At 38.8% G+C, this 20907-nt stretch overlaps 1 protein-coding gene across 16 annotated transcripts in view; it reads left to right on the top strand.

Annotated features, from left to right (window-relative positions):
• Positions 1-20907, top strand: part of JADE3 (jade family PHD finger 3) — a 69637-nt gene that overhangs the window by 35272 nt on the left and 13458 nt on the right. For all 16 annotated transcript variants that reach the window (XM_068923052.1, XM_068923045.1, XM_068922962.1 and 13 more), the window contains 5 exons: positions 285-367; positions 11712-11869; positions 14505-14695; positions 16882-17093; positions 19893-20060. In XM_068923052.1, the coding sequence (XP_068779153.1) occupies positions 285-367; positions 11712-11869; positions 14505-14695; positions 16882-17093; positions 19893-20060 (812 nt within the window). The remainder of the gene's footprint in view (positions 1-284; positions 368-11711; positions 11870-14504; positions 14696-16881; positions 17094-19892; positions 20061-20907) is intronic.

The following is a 20907-nucleotide window of genomic DNA, read 5'->3' as shown; positions in this document are numbered from 1 at the left end:
GATAGAAAGGAAATGAAGGAAGGTGGTCCACACGTTTGTTTCTGTTTACTCACACTTGTATCAGGCAGAGCAGAATGTGCCTCTCAAATCAATGCGCTGTGGTTTTACAAAGAACAAGTGGAACAGGAGGAGCTGCAATCAAGCCTACACACCGCATAAGAGTGTTTTGCCCACGTCTTGTCAAGAACTGTGATAATTCAGGAGACTGGAGTGCCTTGTGTTTTACTGAGCAATTAAATGATTTCAAATGAGCTATAATGTGTTTTTGTTTCTGTTTTAAACAGGTCCTTCCACTTCCTTTTCTTCTTGTTCTAAATACAGGAGCAAGTCAAAAACACCAGCAAATGAACAAAAGAAACCTGCTGAGGTAAGAATCGGGGGTTAAAGATTGGTTGCTGGTAGTTCTTTCTGTTGTGTAGTTTTCATATTTCAAAGCCTTGAAATAGTGAGCTTTGGACCAGTGCCACTGAGGCCTTTTGTTGCCTGTCAGTTTCCTGATGAATCTGTTTCTTCCTGCTATGCAAGTATTATAGGACCCCGTATTTGATGCCCTAAAATGACTTAAGGGATTGCAGACAGTAACGCATACTTCTTTCTCTCCTTGAAAGTTAGTTTCATTTTGAAACTGAAAAACTGGGCTGGTCTTGTGATTTGAAAGCATGTCAAAGACAAGTGATTTGTATGGATATGGAAAGGATACCTTCCTTTTGCTTTAGGATAAAACAAAAATTGCCAAAAACTTGAGTTGGCAGGCTCTGTATGATCAGTGCTTACTCATCTTTTTGTCATTTTTTTTCACTTTTGACTCGTTACCTTCAATAAAGGTTTTACTCTGCTGTCCTTACCTGTTAGGGCCACTCTGCATACATGCCTATCACCACTTTCATTGGATTTATATACCCTAATTGAGTCCTTTTTTTCTTTGGCATTTATGTATGATTCTGTGCTCAAGTCCATTCTTCAGCCGTTCCACCAGTAGCCCTTTTTTGGGAGGATTTATTGGCCACTTTCTGCATATCCGATGCTCGCTTCTTAAGGGCCGAAGTCAAGAAATTACTGCAAATGGGAGATATGTTTCTTGCAGTTAATTCCCCTTACTTTCTATCACACTCCCTCCAAATGAGTCCTTTGACATGTTGGTATGATTATTGATGCCTGAGGCTGTTGAAAAAAGACTGACAAAAAATACTTTGTTTCTGTAGAATTGAATTCAGAGACTTATGGCCTAGAAGTAGTTTGCTGTACCATATCAAATGATAGCTTTTTAGTTGCTTAGATGTTACTGTGAGAGATTGCATAAACATAGAGATTGTGTTCATATAGCAAAAGCTGTTCAGCAAACTTACCTCATGCTCCTTTCTAAATGCTGCTTACTGGATGAATTGAGTTTGGTAAGAACAAAGTAGATATTACAGAATATATCATTTTTTGGAAGTTTAATTTTTATCACAAGTTAATGGAAGAAAACATACTGATTTGTTTCTAAAAGAGAATCTTGCATGAATGTTTCAACAAAAATAAACAATACGCAATATAACGCTTTATTTGCAGGTGCTGAGAAGGTTAAGAAAAGCCTCCTATTTTACCTTCAAAATGTTGGTGTTTGAAATTCTTATAGAACCATAATCCTCGATCTTAAAAGCATCTTGAGGCTACTGAAGTATTTTAATTGTTGCTGATGTTTGTCCATGCAGTAGCTTTGTCATTTGCCAAGTTGATCAAATGGGAACTGAAACAAATACATTGCCAGGCTTGCTGCTATTTGAAATGCACCTCAGTGCCAGTCCCTTGCCAGTTCCATCTCCCTGCCAAGCTACCCAGCTTTCTTCTTGCACCTCTTCCTCCTAAGGATTGTCCTGTTACTGGGTTCTTTGCCTCTGCTCCACACAGTTTTTCTTTGTGTGTGCCTGTGCGTATAAAGAATAATTACGAAGATGTAAATAGGAATACTGTATACATGGACTACATAACTTCTAGGAATTAAAATGAGCAGTGTTTTCAGTTCCTCCTCCTGTGATCATCTTTGCTGTTTTATACCTGTTCCAAGACAAGATCTTGAGCCCTTTAGTGTTTGAAAACACAAAACTTTTTATAGAACAAAAACTAGAGCGTATGCTCTGCGTTTAAAACGGAGCGTTTCCTGACTTCTTTATTCCAGCAATATTATCAGGTTTTGAAATACTTTTACTCCCATAATATTTTAAGGGATTTCTTTAATTTAAGACCAAAAAAAAAAAGGGGGAGAAAAGAAATCTCAAACCTTAGATTATTTCCTCTTCCAGAAGAATGCCCTAAGTGTTCCTAAAAACGATATTAAAAAAAACCCCAACACTTAAAGAACCCTCCGGGGAAGAGAGGGTGGGATGACAGTGATAATCTGTACCCTTTGTGTGCAAGATTCTTGGCTATCTTTCCAGTCTTTCTTTCCTTCTGCTAGAAGCAAACATTTTTTTTTCAGCCTCTAGAAAAGCATATGCTGGACAGGACAGTACATGAAATGCTGTTGTCAGCAGAGCGTTGAAATTGATTATTTATGCACTAAGTGTTGACGAGAGTGTAAAGCACAAACTGAAAAAAGACGCACCACCGCACACCCTTCCAAAAAACATGTTATAATAATTCCACAGATTTCTTGTAATAATAGTTATTTAATATCTATTTTATGGAAATTTAAAATTTCAGGCTAACAACATCCTTATAGCAAGGGATCCCTTTTAGCAAGCTGGCATCGGTCTCCTTTCACTCACCTCTGCTTCCCAGGCAGCAGACTGTTTCTTGAGTTAGTGATGCAGAAAATCTAAAAGGTCAAAGCTATAAATAGCTGTTTGGGAATATTTTTGTTCATGGTCTTCATACATTAATTTTTCTTTCATGCCGGTAAGCCTGGCTTTCTAAATTAAATTGCATGTGGATACTTAGACTTTTCTCAAATTCCTCAACCATCTACAGTCCAAGTATTTTTGAGTACCTGAGTTATGTTTCCAAATAAAACCACCTTTTTTTGGTACTGTGACCAATGAACAAGTTCCTATATTTGTCAGCTGCTTCATAGGACTTGTCTATATCTGCTGTGCTCCCCTGTGGTTGCCTGTGAAGAGTGCAAAGCAGCTATAACTGAGGATCGCTCTGCCTTGAATTACTTGGTATTTGTTTCAGAATCAAGGTGGGCACATGGATGACTTCTGTGGAGCAAAGTGATTTAGGGTTAGAATATAAATGTCAATTCCCAGAGTCTGATTTACTGGGCCTTTACCCAAATGCAAACGCAACGTTATTGAGTCAGACCTGAGGTCCGTTTATCCCATTACGTTCCTTGGAAAAGAGTATGAGAACAGAGCAAGCGTAGAATGATACTTCCTCAGAATACTGTGTTTCCCTGGGTAGTTTTAAAAGCAAGACGGTGGCTCTTTCTTTGCGCTCTGCTTTTGAATTATAATGTATTGCGAGCCACTGAAATGGTGACTTCAAAATTCTACTAGCCAATTAGCTTTAGCATTTCCTTTGGAAAAACTAAATTGTGTTAAGGTTGCAGGCACACCAGTAGTATAAAACCTTTGTGATGATGTTGGCCACATGCCAGTTGCAGTGTTGCCCCCTATGGACTTAAACCTAGACAGGAGTCGCTCAGAGGTCTAAACACTAGGCTGTGTGGGAGTAGCAGGGTAGGAGGCATTTGGATGTCTGGCTCAGCATGAAACCTGTACTTTGCTGTTTCCTGTCTCCTTGGAAGTTGCAGCAGAAAATGATGGTAGAACAATTGGAATCGTTTTTGCAGGGAGAACCTATTAGCTGGACCATCCTGAACGACTTTTTTTTTCCTTCAGGCTTGTGGGAGCACAAAAGAGAACAGAAATTTGTGACACTCAAGCTTATATTATTTATATTCTTATATATATGAAAGTCCTTGTTCCCTCTTACAACTGTAAAAGAGTTAAGTTAGGATTGTGCTTTTTTTCAATCCTGACCGTATAAGATGGGTTTGAATCCCACAGCAGCAATACTAGGTTTTATCCCTCATCGCTGGTAGCGCCATCTGTGTTATCATGTGAACTGTTACTTGTTTTCCACAAGTAAATTGTCTACTTTCGTTACTTGGGTATGTGAAACTTTTTTTAGTGGCACTTAACTGCCACATACATCATAGGTCTTGATCCTGAGGAGCATTTTGTAAGACTAGACTCCTAGCAGAGAACGGATTCCTTTTGCAGTCTGAAAGGGGTAGGGTTTTTTTCTGTGAGTGAATGAGTAACATGATTAAATCACTGCTTTGCATGTACCATGTATAACAGGAGAATGTTACCTTTATGTGTGTGCCTGTCTTGGAAGAGTCTGAATTAACTGCATCACCTTGGATGTTTGTATAGGTTTCTCAAGACCTTTGGTGAACTTGCCTTAATGCATTTTGATATGCTGCCTTTTTTTTGTTGTTGTTTCTTTTACCTGCATGGGTTAGTTGGTATCAAAATTTACAATACTGTTATATAAATCAGAGGTACAACCTTGCTGGCTATTTTTATGATCTCTTTTTGCCTTTGAGATACTATCTCAGAAAGGCTATTTGAACACTCTAACGAGAGGTGACAAGAACGCATAAAAGCATGGAAAAGCTTGCTCGTGAAAAGGCTGAGCTATTTTACCTTTGGAATTGAATGAGCAGGCATAATAGTAAAGTACGAATGGTATCGGAACAGTAGAACTAGAGCTTCAATGCTGCCTGTCCTCATGATAGAAGAATTGGGGAGGAAGCTCGGGCAGAGAATGAACGAGGTTAAAAATGAGAAAATCTGGAGCAATTTAAAAGGATATCCTTTTCCATGCGTCGTGTAATTAGACTGTGAAGCACATCTGCCATGGGAAGTTGTTGAGACTGAGAATTAAACAAGACCAAAGAAGGAACTGAACAGATGATAACAAGTACAGATTTTTTCTAAATATCTGTATAATTATTATGCTTTTAAAATTAATTGTTAGAATTAGATCCCAAAATCTAGAGCTTATCTCTGATTAGCGGTCAAAATGAAACTTGTTGCGTTCTTACACAATTCTTGCACATTTTTCTGGCTCCTGAAATACTGTCAGAGACATGATGTTAGGTGGGAATGATTTTTGTATCTGATTTCCTGGCATTTCCTATGGACACTTGTAAAGGAGGCTAGGAAGAGTCATGGCCACTCCAAAGAAAAGTGAAATACTTCATCTGCTTGAGGCCTGAGTAATCAGTAAGAATAGTTTTAGGAGAATAAGAGTTTGTAGACTAGGATTTACTGCAGGTCGTGTCCAAATTATTTGGATATTTCATTTGTGGAGTCCAAATTTAACATTTATTCCCATCTGCCCTAAACTTTTTAAACATCTTTAATTTTTCGGTCCAGTCAGTATATGTGCCTGGAACTGTAACTTCATTTCCATTTTAAAATTATTTTGCCTTTTTTTTTACTTTGCTACAAAAAACGAAACAAAACTGCCCTGAGACTCCAGACTCCTTCATATCAGGTGCCTTAATTCAGAAGCTTCATGTCCAGCTCACGATGCGTTAAGCTAGAAAAATTCTTCCTTTCCAGGACGTGCCCACCAGATTGTGCAAAGTGGTGTCCCTTAGAGCTTTACCTTGGCAAGCAGGCAGTCTTGCACGCGTTGTGAAACATCTATATAAAGATTAGACGTATTTAGATATTACCTGACTGTGTTACGCTTCTGGTAGCTCTTACTACAATGTGGCTTCCATTTTATTATGTATGTGGTGATTTTAGGTGTAAACTGCTGCTTTATAGTGTCTTTAAATTTTGCCAAGGGTGTTTTACTTGAGAGCTGTGATAGTAGAGTGAGCTTTGATGCTTGCAGGTGACTTGACTTTAGAATAAAAAATTACCCAGGTCCTTCAGAAAATGAGTGAGAAGATGCTTTGACACAAAACATGGTGAAAAACTCTTGTGTAATTTGCTGAAAATGCCCGCTGCAGTGTAAGTATTTGGCACATTAAATTTCATAGCTGGCCTTTGAGATGGGTTGTGAAGGCGATTTCAGGAAAATGCTAGCTGTTTCAGCTTTCTCTGTTTAGAGAGGAGATTGACCTTTGTTTAGTGTTATTTTCCATACAAGATTTCTGAGAGTATAATCCAAAAAAACCCCAAAACCAAAAAAAACCACCCAAGACATAGTAGCTCCCTCCTACCTTTTAATAATCACTACTTTTTTTTTTTTTTTTCTGGGTTATTGAGTTTTCTGACTGCATAAATAGTGGACGTGAGGAAATGAAATGTATTTTGCTGACTCATTTAGGAGCCCTGTGAGGCACCAGGGGAAGTCTTAGGGGTGATGCAATCCAGGAGAAATCCTACTTTGATGCGAACAGCAGAAGAGCAATCAACACACAATTTATTAAACTTTTGAGGTGTGATTCCCAATCCTGACCTAGATGGCCCCAGCAAGAGGTGTACCCTTGTGGTGTTTTGTGACCAAACACACTGGCTTTCTGGTGGCCAAAGTACCAGAAAGCTTAGAGGGTGTCACCAGAAGAAGCACTGTTTTTATTAACTGCATTTTTAAGAGGTGGCGCAACTGGTTCAAGTTCTCCCTCTGTCCCTCCTGCATGTGCCAGGGGAAGGCAAGGGGAATGAGCGGCGGGATCTGTCAGCTTGAGCAGAAGCTTACAGAGAGGTATGGAAAAAGATATTGAACTCTAGTTTTGCATTTTGGAGTCTTAGGCTTGCGTTGGTCATGAACAGAAGGTGCCCCCATATCTGTGCAGATCTGGTGTTTGAATTGTTCAGAAAAGATAGCCTTTTCTGATGAAGGCTGTTGTATAGTCAAGAACCTGCTCTCTTGCTTTGATGCTGATCTTTTACTATAATGCTCCATATCACTACTTGCATCCTTCCCAACATCTTTAGTGGATAGGGATCCTGCAGGGGGGGGGGGGGGAAAAAAGTGTGTGTTGTTGCACAATCTTGATTTATTCGCAGAGTAAGCACAGGAGGGTCCTGTGAGGAAGATGAGGTTCCTCTTCCTGCTTCAAGCCCCAGCTTTACGGATGAAGTATTAGTTTCTCGGAACAAAATGCTTATAAGATTCTTGTTACATAACCAAGCACGCTTTTCATTGACTTCATTTGGACAAACTGCTAAACTGTTTTCACCTGAAACTTAAAAATTGCGGGTAACTAAATTAAATTGAAAGTTCAGTCAAAAGAGTTTTGCATGGTAAGCAGGACTAAAAGTCATCTCATGTTTCTATAAGACCCTTCTTATGTTAATTACATATAAAAATATATGTAAAGTTAAAGACATACACCTATTTCTTCAAGAATAATATTTCCTCATAGAGAAGTGGGAATGCCCTCTTAGGTCTAGTCTAGGCATGCAATTTTTTTCAAGTCTTCTGAGTTTGTATGCTGCAAGATGATAATAAAATAAAATTGAAGACTTGTGTTTTATATATAGTGAGAAATATGACTATTTGGCAGTGACTGATAAGCTGCTGTTTATTACTCTTCATAGTTCAGTAAAGTAAGAGAGTTTATTCAAGGAGGGTATAGAATTTACCCCTGTCTTTGGCATTAGGCGGTCTTTGGTGATGGAAATATTACCATCCCTTTTGTTTTATGTAGAGGTTATAAAATCAGTAAGTAAACTACTGGTTGGAAAAGTATGCAGCAGCATTTTCTTTTTGTTAATTTGCATTATAGCTCTCTGATCAAGGTCATCCTCTGGAAGGCGGTTTCTTTAAGGCTTGCTAGGTCGACTGGTAAGATGCTGGAGTATGGAAAGTGCTTGTCAGGCAACTTGCAGAAAGGGGATGTCTTAGGAAAGAATTAGAAAAAAATAAAGGTTAGCAGAAAGGATGAGAATTTCTCTTTAAGTGCTCTACGGTGGAGAACGGTCTGACCAGTAAATTTGCTGTTGCAGGTGTTAGAGCTTTTCAGTGGAGAAAAACAGTTCACTTTTTTCTTTTCAGACAGCATTTTCTGATAATAGAGGGTTCAGTTGTCAAAATGGCTGCCTGCAACAAGCTTTTGTTTTCTGGCGAATTGATTGTTTTAGCAAGAAGAACAAACGCTTCTTGGAGTGGGCTTGGGGAGTCTGAAAATACCACTTAGTTGTACACCTGTAACCAAAAAGGTGCATCTATAAAATATAGCATTCTTCCTATGTGCTCTTAGCTTTACGTGCCAGGAAGTTCTCTGATTAATATCTTTGTCCCTTCCTCACTATGACAGGGTGCTTTTCATGTTCAAGATAGGACAGCATTTTAGTGTTTAGACGTCATCTTTTTCTCTGAGGTTAGTAATGCCACGTTCTAGGTTTCAGAGGGAGCAGAACAACTTGTCAAGGCAGGAACCTTCTGCTTTTGCCCCTGAATCCTTGTGGTTAGAAGCATTAGCCTCAGGAAACAGGCTGGCAGTGAAGATGTTCCCCCTTTCTACTCTCGCCTCCCTCGTCTTCAGTTTCAACTTGATTTCTTTCTCCTTCCCTCTGCCCCGCCACTAGAAATTTTCTCTAGGCATAATGCTATCAGCTGGAAAAATACTGAATTCTGAATTTAAGATTTCGCCCCTTTAACATATGGTAAAGATATTGCTGAGGGATAAATCCAGCAACCACCCGTGTAACTATAGGCATGCGTAGATCAAACTTGAAAAGGCAGAAGCTGAATAGAGTTCAGCTAAGAAAAGCATCTGATCACTGAAGAATGCTTTAAAAGTATAACTCGTGATAATCTATGGAGGTACTATTGTATTTCATGAGATCACTATGCTTGATAAATATACGGTTACATGCAGAAATTCAGAAAACAAATACATGCCCACGAAAGAACTGTTTTACCAGTGAGTGTTGCCTGTGGTGCACCAGTGTTACAGTTTGGTATTGCTAAGTCCTTGCTTTGTGACATCTTTATATGAGAAATTTACTTGAGATAATTACAGTTCAAATGCATCTATCATAATGTCTTCCTCAAGTTAACTTTCATGTGCAGCTTATATAGATATTTAGGATGCAGTGCTGTTTGTGCTTTTGTAAATCTCAGTTTTTCTGTAAACTGGATCCAAGAACCACATAATCTGTAATTCACTGGGATGACTGAAACATGACTATTGCATTTTATTGGCCTACTGAGGAAGTGAAGGTGACCGTTTTCAAGAGGACAGGCTGTGCTATAGCTTGGACTAACTGTTGCTTTATGGATTCAGTTAATATAAGGGTTTGCGTAAGTATCCACAAAGGCTCAACTACAAGGAAAAGCTAGCTTTCAAAATACTGGATGTGTGTGTTTTTTTTGTTGAGTTGGCTTAATTCATAGCCTTGAGGCTGCCTGTTGAAGAAAAATTTACTTAATTCATAAGAAAAGTGTCTTAGGTTCCCCTGGGTGTTTTGGTTTGCCTCTGTAACAAAATAAGTATAGAGTACTTGGTAAAAACACACATTCTCATACATTGTCTTCTGAGTGTGTTTTACTGCTGGAAGACCCTGCTTGGCCACATGTGAGGAAACGAAGAACGATGAGAGCTATAAATTGTTGGTGTCTATGTAAGGATTCCAAGTGCCTGGAAATACTCGATTACACTGTTGTTTTAAGTATGATTGGAAAGGAGAGTGTATTCCTAGGAAATCCTGATCACATGTTGGGTTCTTAAAGTTTTCATCAGCTATGTTTGCATCAGTTAAATCTTTGATCCTCAGTGATACCACTATTGTCAGTTTCAGGGATCTGAAGCATAGGACTTAACATTGCTGCACGGTGATAGTGTGGTCAGTACTGTACAGCGACCAAAAAATAGCCCATGCTTCAAGGGATTTGTGCTCTAAAAATAAAGACGATACAGTTTGCATACATAATAGATGATGAGAAGATGAATTTGCTGCTAAGCAATGTAGTTAGAATGCTGATGCCCTTAGTAGCGTTTTTCATCTAGTATTAAGAAGTAGTGTGTTTGATATGAAACGTTCTATTTCTGTATTTAGTCAGTGACTTAAAAGGCAGTCTGCTAAGCACTATCTCATATAGGATTTGCGGGGTATCTTTTCCGTTAATTAAACCAGTCATTGCATTTCTGATTTGCTGGGTTATTTTTCCCTTCTAGAGTTCTTTGGAATTGTACCATGTTAGTGTCTCTCCTGTATTTATACCTGGTCTTATATTTATAACAAGAAAATTAAGTGCCTTTTAAAAAGGAAGAAATCACTTTACATTTTATTTTTTTGTGTATGCATACTGCTTGGAAAAAAGTGGTGTTTACAATCTTAGCGGTTGCACTCTTGTCATTTGGATTTTAATAAGGCTTACTAGGTACTTGGGTTTTACATGGAAGGTTACTGTAAACAATCTGATCTAAAACAAAGCAATAGCACATTGGTAGCAAATAAGAAAGCCTTAGGATTTTGTTACTTGGACTGTATTTTTGAGTTCCCTGATTAGCTTGCTCTCCCTGCAGCCTATGTGAGATGCAGTTATAGTGCATATTGAAGCAACGCCCATGTTCCACGTTGCCAGCAGCCTATACCTATACGTGTTTATTAGAAAAAGGCACTGTGCTTTTAACTAGAATGTTCACTTGATGTTTTGCAAGAACAGCCGAGGATTTTTGCAGTAGGCATACTTGATCTGGTACTGTCAAATGGAAAAGGGTACAAAAACATCTTTGCCTCTGAAATGTTTTATTACTATTAGTAAGAAGGAGAGTTCCACCTACCACATGTTATTGCAGGGATATTTCCTCTTCTATTTTATTGCCTTTTGAGGCAATATTCTATTTTATTGCCTTTTGATTTCTTGTTATCATAGTTAATTAGTTTTAACATATCAGTTAATTAGTTTTGATCTCTCCATAGCACAAACCGTAGTCGCTTTTACGAATGTCAAACTGATGCAGCGTAGCAGTGAAGAAAACCAAAGAGTGCCTTTATTTAAATTGCACGTAGAAGTATTTGACAGATAGTTTTCTCGAAGCTTTCTTATTGTAACTGATAATCATGGTTGCTCTTTTAAAAAACCACTTTTAAGCCAAAGAGAGTGGAACGTCATTGCTGGAGGTATGTTGATTTGTATTGTTTTAAGATGGCATATTTCGTCTTCATAGGTTTGCTAAAGAATCTTGAAGCCAGACTGTACTGCTGTGTTTGCATCGTGGGGATTCAGGAATAAAGTAACAGAATTCTTATTTTAATGGAGGCAGTTGTTCATCTTTGATCCCAAAGATACTGACCAGTAAAACTTCAAAGGGTTTTAAGAGATGAACAAATTCCTCTGCATCGCTTTCTCCATGGCAACTGTCACTGCAAATGTTCTTAGCCCATGATGAATATGACAATTTAAGGTAGCTTAACTCTGGGAAAGAAGAAGATATGCTACGTTGTATTTATATTGGGATAAAGCATACACACTAGCAAGGAAAATCAGCTGTTTGGAAGTAATGAGGATTCTTAAAGCTACTTAAATCAGATGCTGTCTCCTTTCCCCTCTTTTCTGGTCACCTGAAACAGCCTCCTTCCTTCTGCTTTGGGCAGCAGCATGGTTGTGCATTGGCTTAAAATCTTATCATACTGCATAATCTAGATAATCTCATGTTAGTGGGTTTGTGTGTCAGTACTCTTGTAAAAATTATCAACGTATATACCTTGTTTCTGTGCGAATTAGGGGGGGGGGGGGGAAGCCCTACAGCTTATTTGGTGCAGCTCTTTTTTTTTTTAAGCAAGCTTCCTGGATTTTCTTTGCAGGTGTTCCGTAAGGATCTCATTAGTGCCATGAAATTACCAGATTCTCACCATGTTAACCCTGATGAATATTATATCTTTGCGGACACATGGAAACAAGAATGGGAGAAAGGAGTTCAGGTTCCAGCCAGTCCCGAAACTATTCCACAACCTTCTCTCAGGTAAAAGCAATTAAACATAGATCATGTGCACCAAACATCAGCTCAGAAAAGATGGTCTCTCCAAAAAATTGATTGTCTAAATGCAGTCAGCATTCCCTTGGTGTATTAAATCTGCAATATAGTAGCCTCCAGGCTCCAGGTGTGTTTATTTAAATTAGACCAGGACCAATTTGGAAATAATTTCTGTGATACTTCAGTCCAGACCAGCTTCTCTTTGTACAGCATTGCAATGGCTACAGTGTAGGTTTAAAAAAAGGGTTTTTCTGCCCTAAGTCACATGCTGCTGTGTATAAAAACAGTCTTCTCATTTGAGTGTTGTGAGCTTAATAAATAGGAAAAAAAAACTCTTATGTCTTCGTGTTACTTGAAAAGCATTATAAAGCATGATAAAGCATTATAAAGCTATAAAGCGAGCTAATATAGAATAGTAGGAACTAATCTGTAATAGCTGATGACTGGTACAGTTTGCAAAAAGGCTAATCAGAACGTTGTAGTATTGTGCAAATTGCTTTTATGTGGAAATGTAACCTTTCTTAGCCAAAATTGAGAACCTGTTTGTGCCCTTTAGTGGAACACTAAGAAGTTATGCTTGAATGATCTGTAAGGGAAGTTGGTCTTAAATACACTTCAGAATTTTGTGTCCTGTATTTCTCTTGCATTTTTGTTTTGTTTTATTTTCCTGACTTAAGGTCACTGCCTCAGGAGTTGGTTCTGTACTGACAGATCTTTGTGCGCATGCAGGCTTTGCTGATTTTGTAATTTATAACAAATTCTAATCATCTTCTAAATGCTCTTTTCATCCCCTAAGAAAATAATGGAAAAAAAATCAGGCTTTTCTTTTTGAGCTGTGAAGATCTATATAGAGTGTGTGCTTTGACAAACAGTGAAAGGGAATGTTAAGTTTCTGGATTTTCAAAATGGCTCATCTTGATCGAACTTAAACCACTAAACTCTGTGCATAGCATCTCTGAATTTTCAAGAATCCCTTAAATGACTTAAGATCATTTGTGATCGTGAAGTCCATAGGTCCTGTGTTTTGGGATGTTCTTGAAACTCTTACCTTTTACATACATAATAATCCTGTTAGACTAGGTTTAATTTAAGGTTTGTATATATATATTTTTTTCTTTTTACGTTACCCTTTTTTATATTTAACCCTTTTTAAACATAGTGGAACACCTTCTCCCTCTTCCCCACCCTCCAAACGCTTTAATCCTTGCTGCCTTCTCTCTCCATAAATAGCTCTTTATTATTACAGAAGTTCAGTGATCTCAGTTTCAGGAGATTGATAAGTAACCTTTCATTCTCTTATACTCTGCTTACGCTAAGAAAACGTAACGCTCCTGCGACCCTTTCTAGTGGAGACACAGTGTGTTTCAACATAAAAGTATTATTGCCAGCATGGTTTTCAAGACCAAGATAAATGAAATGTCCGGTGAAAGTGCTGATGCCAGCGTAACTTAATTTCCAGTGGGGCTATTGTCAGTACTAAGTTATTAAATACGTTGCATCTCATACCAGCCGTGTGAAATCAGAGGAAAAAAAATTGCTATAGATTTGAATGGAGCAGAGAAAAAACAAAGCTCACGGGGGGATGAGGGGGAAAAAAAATGGAACAAGGTGAAGGGGGAAGAGTGGCAGAAGAGCGTTGCTTGCGCCAACAATGGCAAGGCACGTTGTCCAGTGAGAATTGCGTGGAATACTGCGTGACTGCTGCCTATTCCTTCTTATTCCTCTTGCCATGTTTTCCACACTTTTGCTTTCCTCTCTGTACTCTGGAGGATTAGCTCTAGAAAGCATGCAGTGCTGTTGACACATGGCACTGTTCCATTCAGTATCTCCCTGGCTTCCTTTGGCATACAAGGCTCTTGCGTTTGATTCAGAGAAAGACTGACTTTGTCTAACGAAGGTCAGTCTTTCCGTTCACATAGGCCAGTTTCCTAATGACACACTGTGTTTTATCTCTTAAAATAATTGAGAGGTCTGTAACACGGATGATTTTCTCCCGTACTTCCTAGATGATTTTGAGCTGTTGTTTTTTCCTTTATGTGCTTGCTTAGCAGCAGAATGATTCTTATATAACAAAAATAACACATTTGTAGTGTGCCTATGGTGTCACTTGCGAAGTAAAGGTAGACTGTTTATTCCAAATGAAGAGTAAGCATCTCTTTCCCCTCCTCACTGCAATAGAATAAATCAAACTTTCTTGAAAAAGCCAGCATCTTCAAAGTTATTGGTTGGCAAGATTTCTGTCCCTCATTTAGGAAGGCGAAAACAAAGATGGTAGAATTTTTTTGTGTGTATTATTTTCTGTGGGTTTCAGAAATGTTTGCATCATCAAGCTAGTACTATTTGCTGATTTGTTAATTTAAGCTATATGCTTCAAAAACTATTTTATGTTCATAGCAAATCTTAACATATTCTGTGTGAAGAAATGACACTTAAGCATACCCAGAGCGGGGAGAGGGGTTTCTTTATCAGTTTAGTTCAAAATCTGTGAACCACTAGGTTTCTTTGCTCCTGATTTAAAAAAAAAACTTTTGAGGATAGATCTTAAAGAGCTGTAGCTAACAGACACGCGCACGCGCTCTCTCTCTCTTATATTTTTATTTTTTATTATTATTTTTTAAACTAGGGTGGTAGCAGAAAAGGTAAAGGAAGTACTGTATACGCGACCCAGGAAGTATATCCACTGTTCCAGCCAAGAGCCCACGGAACCTGGTTACATCAACATCTTGGAATTGGCAGAATCTATGTGTCGCTATGACTTGGATGATATGGACATCTTTTGGCTTCAGGAACTAAATGAGGAGCTTACAGAAATGGGTAATTTCACAATAAGTTGTAGTCTTTAAAGCAGCAGGTAATTTATGATGTTTGAGTTGGAGTCTTTTGTGTGAGATCTCTTATGGATCTTTGAATGAGAGTTGAATGGAAACGCTAAGAAAAATATGAGGTAGTGACAGAAAGCTGTTTAAAATAGTGAGGTGCTAGATCAGTTAATGTCTTACCTGTTGTGCCCAAAAACTTATTCACATCCGAAATTGTGTGCAAATTCTGTAGACTAAGGCAGGAAGGAAAATCCACATCAAGTGGGAATTCATTTTTGGGCTTCAAAAGTTAAAAATTTGTGTTGGAAAAACAGGTGTTTCCATTTCTTAAACTTGAACATATTATTGCTACCAAATACAGAATTCTGAGGAGCTTGCATGCTGGGTTATTAACAGTTTCGCACATAGAAGCTGGTTTAAAATCAGCTAAGTGAGCTTTTTTTTTTCTTCTCCTTGCAAGTTATGGGTATGGAGGGCTATGAGGGGAAGTGAATGGTGGAAAACATCTTGGAGTTATCACTGGAATAACTGAGATATGTATGACTGGTGTTCTGCTGTGGATGGATACAGATCCTTCGGGAAGGACAGACAGGAAAAAGCAGGGGAGTATTTGACCCTCTCCTAGATCTGCTTTTCACAAACAAGGAAGACCTGGTTGGAGTGCAGGAAGCAATGGCAGCGCTGGCTGTAGCAACTGTAAAATAGTGGAGGCCGAGATCCTGAGGGGAACGAGGAAAGCAAGCAGCCTGGACTTCACGAGAGCAAATTTCTGCTTTTTCAGGGGAACTGCTGGGTGGTGTCTGGGAGGCATCCAGGTTACGAGAGCTGGCAGGACTTAAGGACAATTTCCTGCAAGCACAAGAACGATCTATCCTGATACTCAGGAGACCGAATAGATGTATCAGCAGACCAGTTTGGTGAATCAGGGAACTCATGATTCAGCTCCAGTGCAAAAAGACATATGTAAAAGTTAAAAGCAAGAATAGGCTTACCAGGGCACACAGGGATGGTATTTGCAAAGCCAAATCGCAGGGGATCTGTGCCAGTGGAGCTGTTCAAGATGTGATTGAGCAAATCTCTGAGCAGCCTAGTCTGGATGCAGTGCTGACCCTGCCCTGAGCAGGGAGCTGGACTAGAGCTCTGCTGAGATCACTTCCCACCTGAATGATTCTGTGATTTTTCTTAAATTCAGGGATTGAAAAAATACCCTGGAACTGGAGAGAACAGTTCAATAACGGAATGCGTTTTCTATCATCTTTTCGACTTCCCTGTTTAGCTGTTGCAACAGAAATAAAAATTAGTAGCCATATTATTTATGTATAGTCTTGTACTTAAAATGTAAGTCTTTGAGATGAACATTGCATGAATGTTGCAACCTTTACTGGTCTGAGCAAATAGTGTACCGTGGGTGGCAGCATCATTTGGGGCTGAGGTTTTCGAGAGGAGTTTAGAGACTTCCTATAGCTGTGAACGTTATAGGTTTCAAATACACTAACTATAGTGTCTTGAAGCTGCAAGTTGAGGACCAGTCTCGCAGCAAATCGTTTTTAAGTAGTTCTACTTATGGTAAGCTTAAGTAGTGGTAAGTGTATATAGCATCTATGTAGTGTTCAAGGGAACAGGCAATATGGATTTAATCGTGTTTCTTATTTATTGCCAGCAGTACATTTATTTACTATTTTATTAAAAAAAAATTCATAACTATCATGCTATTGCTCAACTAGCGTACTGGATTGGATGGTGGCAACTTTTGTGCCTTTATAAGGTGTGAAGTGTAATTTCTAAGTTTTATTTCTTAGCGAGTTACTCTTCAAAGTAGAGAACGTTTAAGTGTGTGATTTTGAATGTCATTAGTGTTTCTTAAAGTGATGGAGATGGGGTGAGAGTTGTATCAGAGCAGCTAGTAGTTGCAGAAACTGCTATCTTACTCATATGTTATAATACTTTTTTAAGGAGCAATCTTTTCTTATGTACAACTAAAGTTTGTACTCCAGCAGTAGGTCTGTTTGTGTAACAATGCTGAAATTAGCCAGTGAATGAAAAAAGTTTATAAGTGATGGGAGGGCAGATGCTATTTACTGCTTTAGTTGCTAGAGATTGCCTTTCTCTTTTCCTGCATCTTAAGTTCAGTCGGAGGAGCCTGACTGTGTTCTCATTTCCTCTCCCTATTCCTTGTTTTAGGATGCGGGCCCCTGGATGAAAACACAATGGAAAAGACAATTGAAGTGCTGGAACGGCACTGTCATGAGAATATGAATCATGCTATTGAGACCGAAGAAGGATTAGGTATCGAATATGATGAAGATGTCATCTGTGATGTGTGCCGATCCCCTGACAGTGAAGATGGAAATGATATGGTGTTTTGTGACAAGTGTAATATCTGTGTCCATCAGGTTAGTGTCTGCAGAAATGTTGACGCTGTTCTGTGATCTTAGTTTACTTTGGCAAGTGTGATGTTTCAGCTAGTAATATATATTAATTTGGAGGGCTTTGAGGTTTTCTAGGTGTGAAGGATGATGCAACATTAAGTAAAATTTTTATGCTCTGACACTTGCAGTAGATTTAGTGGCCTAACATAGTAAATATATGGACAACTGTAGTCTGAGGAAAGAATGTGAGGTATGTTCTCGGGTATTGCATGTACTTTCTCTGTGACCGTATGCAATTTTTTTCCCCATTTTAAAATCTGCTTCTGAAGATCAGAAGCGGGACAGGGAATGCTTCCTGCCGATAGGTGAAGAATTTAAGAATCATTTGTTTCAGAGCAGGGGATTTTCCTTCTTGAGTGACTAGTTAATTGGCCGGATATGGTCAGTCCAAATTTAGGTATCTTAAACCACATGTAGGCGCTTTAACAGACTTATATTTATTTAAAAGGTGCAAGCACCTGCAGCAACTGTGCTCTGAAACTGAATGTTTCTCACATTTACAGCATTTAAAATGTAGCTTAGTCTTCATGCTGCGTGAACTCAGTGTAGTTGGGTATGGGTCTCCTTACACTCAAAAAAGGGACAATGAATCCTGTGGTCTCTGATGCATCCTGTTTTGGAAGAGGTTATACTATAAATTAAAAAGAGACTAAGAGGATTTTCTAAAAATTATTTTTGTGACGAGCACAGGTAATACTCAGAAAACTTACCTGGCTGAAAAAGCAGCTTTCCCCTCCTCACATGCGCAGGCCGACTTTCAGCCCAGCCACTTTCCTGTTCCGCTTCACCACGTGAAGCAGCGGCGTGAATGTGAGTGCCGGTAACAAGGCCAGTGACAGGAATGCAGCTGGGCTGCCTGGTTCAGGGGCAGCCCGCGCTTATGCCCATTTAAGAACAGTGATGGATTTACAGTCAGAGGCTGGCGGATCCCCACTGACAGCTGAGCTTGAGCTGACGGCCCTTGCCTCCTCGCTCTTGCTCCGTCACCAGGCCTTTTCCCAAACTTGGAGGTCCTGGCCCCCTAAGTGCTTGTCTTCGTGGCCCAGGCTTGGGGAGCCGGGAAGGAAAGTGCGTTCTTTGACTCCCTGTACCTTAGGGCACCATACACCTGTTCTTGAGATGAGTTTAAACAGGGAGCAGGGGTGCCGAGTCCTACTGCCTTGTTCCCAGTCCCACGTTACCCTCTGCGTATGCTGCCCAATGCTTCACGTGACCAGGTCGTAAAACAAACTGGGGAACAGCCTGGCAAAGCAAAAAAGATTTCTTTATTTGGTTTTTAGTTTAGGCAAGCTCCGGTTCATGAGGTAGTGTCAGGTGTGTCTGTCATCATGCAAGTTTTGGAGGTAGGGAGGAGGAGTGTGAGACTCCCTTTTTCTCCTTTCATGCTGGCTGAAACTAATCGTGAAACTGCTGTTTTAGTCTAGAGACCACCTTGACTCATTAACTGGATTAAATTCGAATGTGGTTTATGTCCATTTTCAAGCCTCTAAATGCACTGAGAACTTAGATATAATGCCACTTTTGTGTTAGTTTAATAGTAAGGATGTAGGTGTGACTATATATGCTACATAATAGGAAAAAAAATTGTAAAATTTAGATTACAGCGCCCTCTGCTGGGTTTTCATAATGGTGAAAACACGTTATATCACAAGAGTGTGTTGGTTACTTTATCTTGGAATTTTCATTATATGGTATTTAATTCAGGAAAATCCCACCCTCCACAGGATGTGACACAAATGTGCAGTATTTTATGATTTTTTTTCCTATTAAATACTGAGATTTCAGAAAGCTGCGAAAATGAGCATAGGAAACTTTCTACTGTATTTGAATCTAAAACAGTGGTTACAGTTAGTGATCGTATTTTGTTGAGGCTTGCAATATTACTGCTCCCAGATACAGTGTAAGGAATGGTAAGATAGTTTAGGAAAGCCGTCTTACTGATGAAACTTTCATTTGCAACAGTTGTGTGGAATTAGACCTTGTTGGCAGCTGATGGTTTGAGATACAGTGAGCTTGAAGACGTGTGTATGTGCAGCAGAACAGATCTGTGTACATGTGTAGTTAGCTGTTAGGTTATGAACTGCTATGAATTTGAATAAAAAAACAGATTTTTTTAATTCTCAAATTCAGCAACACTTAAATTTCTCAATTACTGGGGAGGTTAAATGCAGTGCTGAGGAAATAAGCATACAAACAGCACCTCAGTATATGCCGCAACTCTTGTTGCAGTATTGTGTAGCTATTTTAAGTAACAAACGCTTCTCAGAGCTGTAACCGTAAAGGTAATGTTGCAGGAAACAGTCTTCAGTCAAACAGGTCGTATCCCTTCACTTCTAAGTAGAATTGTGTTAGATTGCAAAGTTACTAATGGTGAGAAAGTGCAATTTAAAAAGCAGATCACATGTAGAAGCTAATTTGAAGGGATGTCTACGTTTTTTGCTTCAGAAATTTAAAAGTCAGTAAATGCAAAGACTGATGTTCTTAACATCAGTGTTGTTTTTTTTAGTCGCAGTGGGTATGTTTTTATACATAAACAAACACCAGTGCACAAATTTTAAACAGAAACAGACATAAAAAGACTTTCTGTAGTCTGTTTACCTTTTGACTAGTTTAATGTGAAGAGGTAAGAGGATTAAATGCCAACCTGTGGTGCCAGCCTGCGATGTTAGTATTTGAAAGCTTTGTGCCATATGAAAACTGGTACGAACGTTTGTGTGTAAAATTATGTCAGTGCCATGATTTCAATACGTGTTTTTTTCCAAGGCGTGTTATGGAATCTTAAAAGTACCCGAAGGGAGCTGGCTGTGTCGCACGTGCGTTCTGGGAATACATCCGCAGTGTCTCTTGTGTCCCAAAAGAGGAGGTGCCATGAAAGCTACCAGGACAGGGACCAAGTGGGCACATGTGAGCTGTGCCCTCTGGATTCCAGAGGTAAAACTTAGTAACTTAATCTGTGCCTTTATTCTCTCTCTCTCTCTCTCTCTCTCTCTCTCTCTCTTTTTTTAAAATTGTAGCCTCTCTTTGTCGTTTTTCCTTTTCCCTCCTCGGCCTTTAAAATTCTCATGATTTAAGGTATCTCTGTGGCTTAATAGTGAACTTAGTTTTGATGAGTCTGCATAATCTTGAAGATGGGAGAGAGTCCAGCTCATGTTCCGTTAATTAATTAATCACTTTGTCCCCTCCATTTACTGAGCAAGCACTTTAGTGTCGTTATGGCATCTGAGTGACCTGCTGGAAAGGTTTATTGACGTAAGCTAGTGTTCGCTGTACGACTGCAGCTTCGTTGTCTCACTTACTTATTTCCTGATACACCTGTGCGCTCTCAGTTGTATCATTTTCATGAATACAGCCACTTCCTTTAAAAAATAAAAAGTCATTATTCGTATATAGTTGACTTGAAAATGGGAAGGTATTTTTAAATTATTTTTTTGAACTGAAAGCTCTCTGAGTTGTAGGGAGGTCAGGCTTCTTATCTTTTATGCTTTATTTTGAAAATAAAAGGCTTTTATATATATATATATATATATATATATATATATATATATATATATATGTGTGTGTGTGTGTGTGTATGTATACCTACATATATTGTGAGGTTAATAATGAAACCTTACACTTTCTGTAGTTTGAATCAAATTTAGTATCATGTAATTCTGTAAATCAGAATATTCATTCATTCATATGCAGGCTTTGTGTTTAATTTTGTATTCAGAATGACAGTTCTGTTCTCTTTCTGGTAAGATCCACAGATCCATCCAAGGCAGATGATTTAGCCAGA

The sequence above is a fragment of the Struthio camelus genome, chromosome 1 (assembly GCF_040807025.1).
Source record: "Struthio camelus isolate bStrCam1 chromosome 1, bStrCam1.hap1, whole genome shotgun sequence".
Lineage (NCBI taxonomy): Eukaryota > Metazoa > Chordata > Aves > Struthioniformes > Struthionidae > Struthio > Struthio camelus.
The sequence above is the reverse complement of the archived record's forward strand: the minus strand, read 5'-3'. Positions and strand labels throughout refer to the sequence as shown.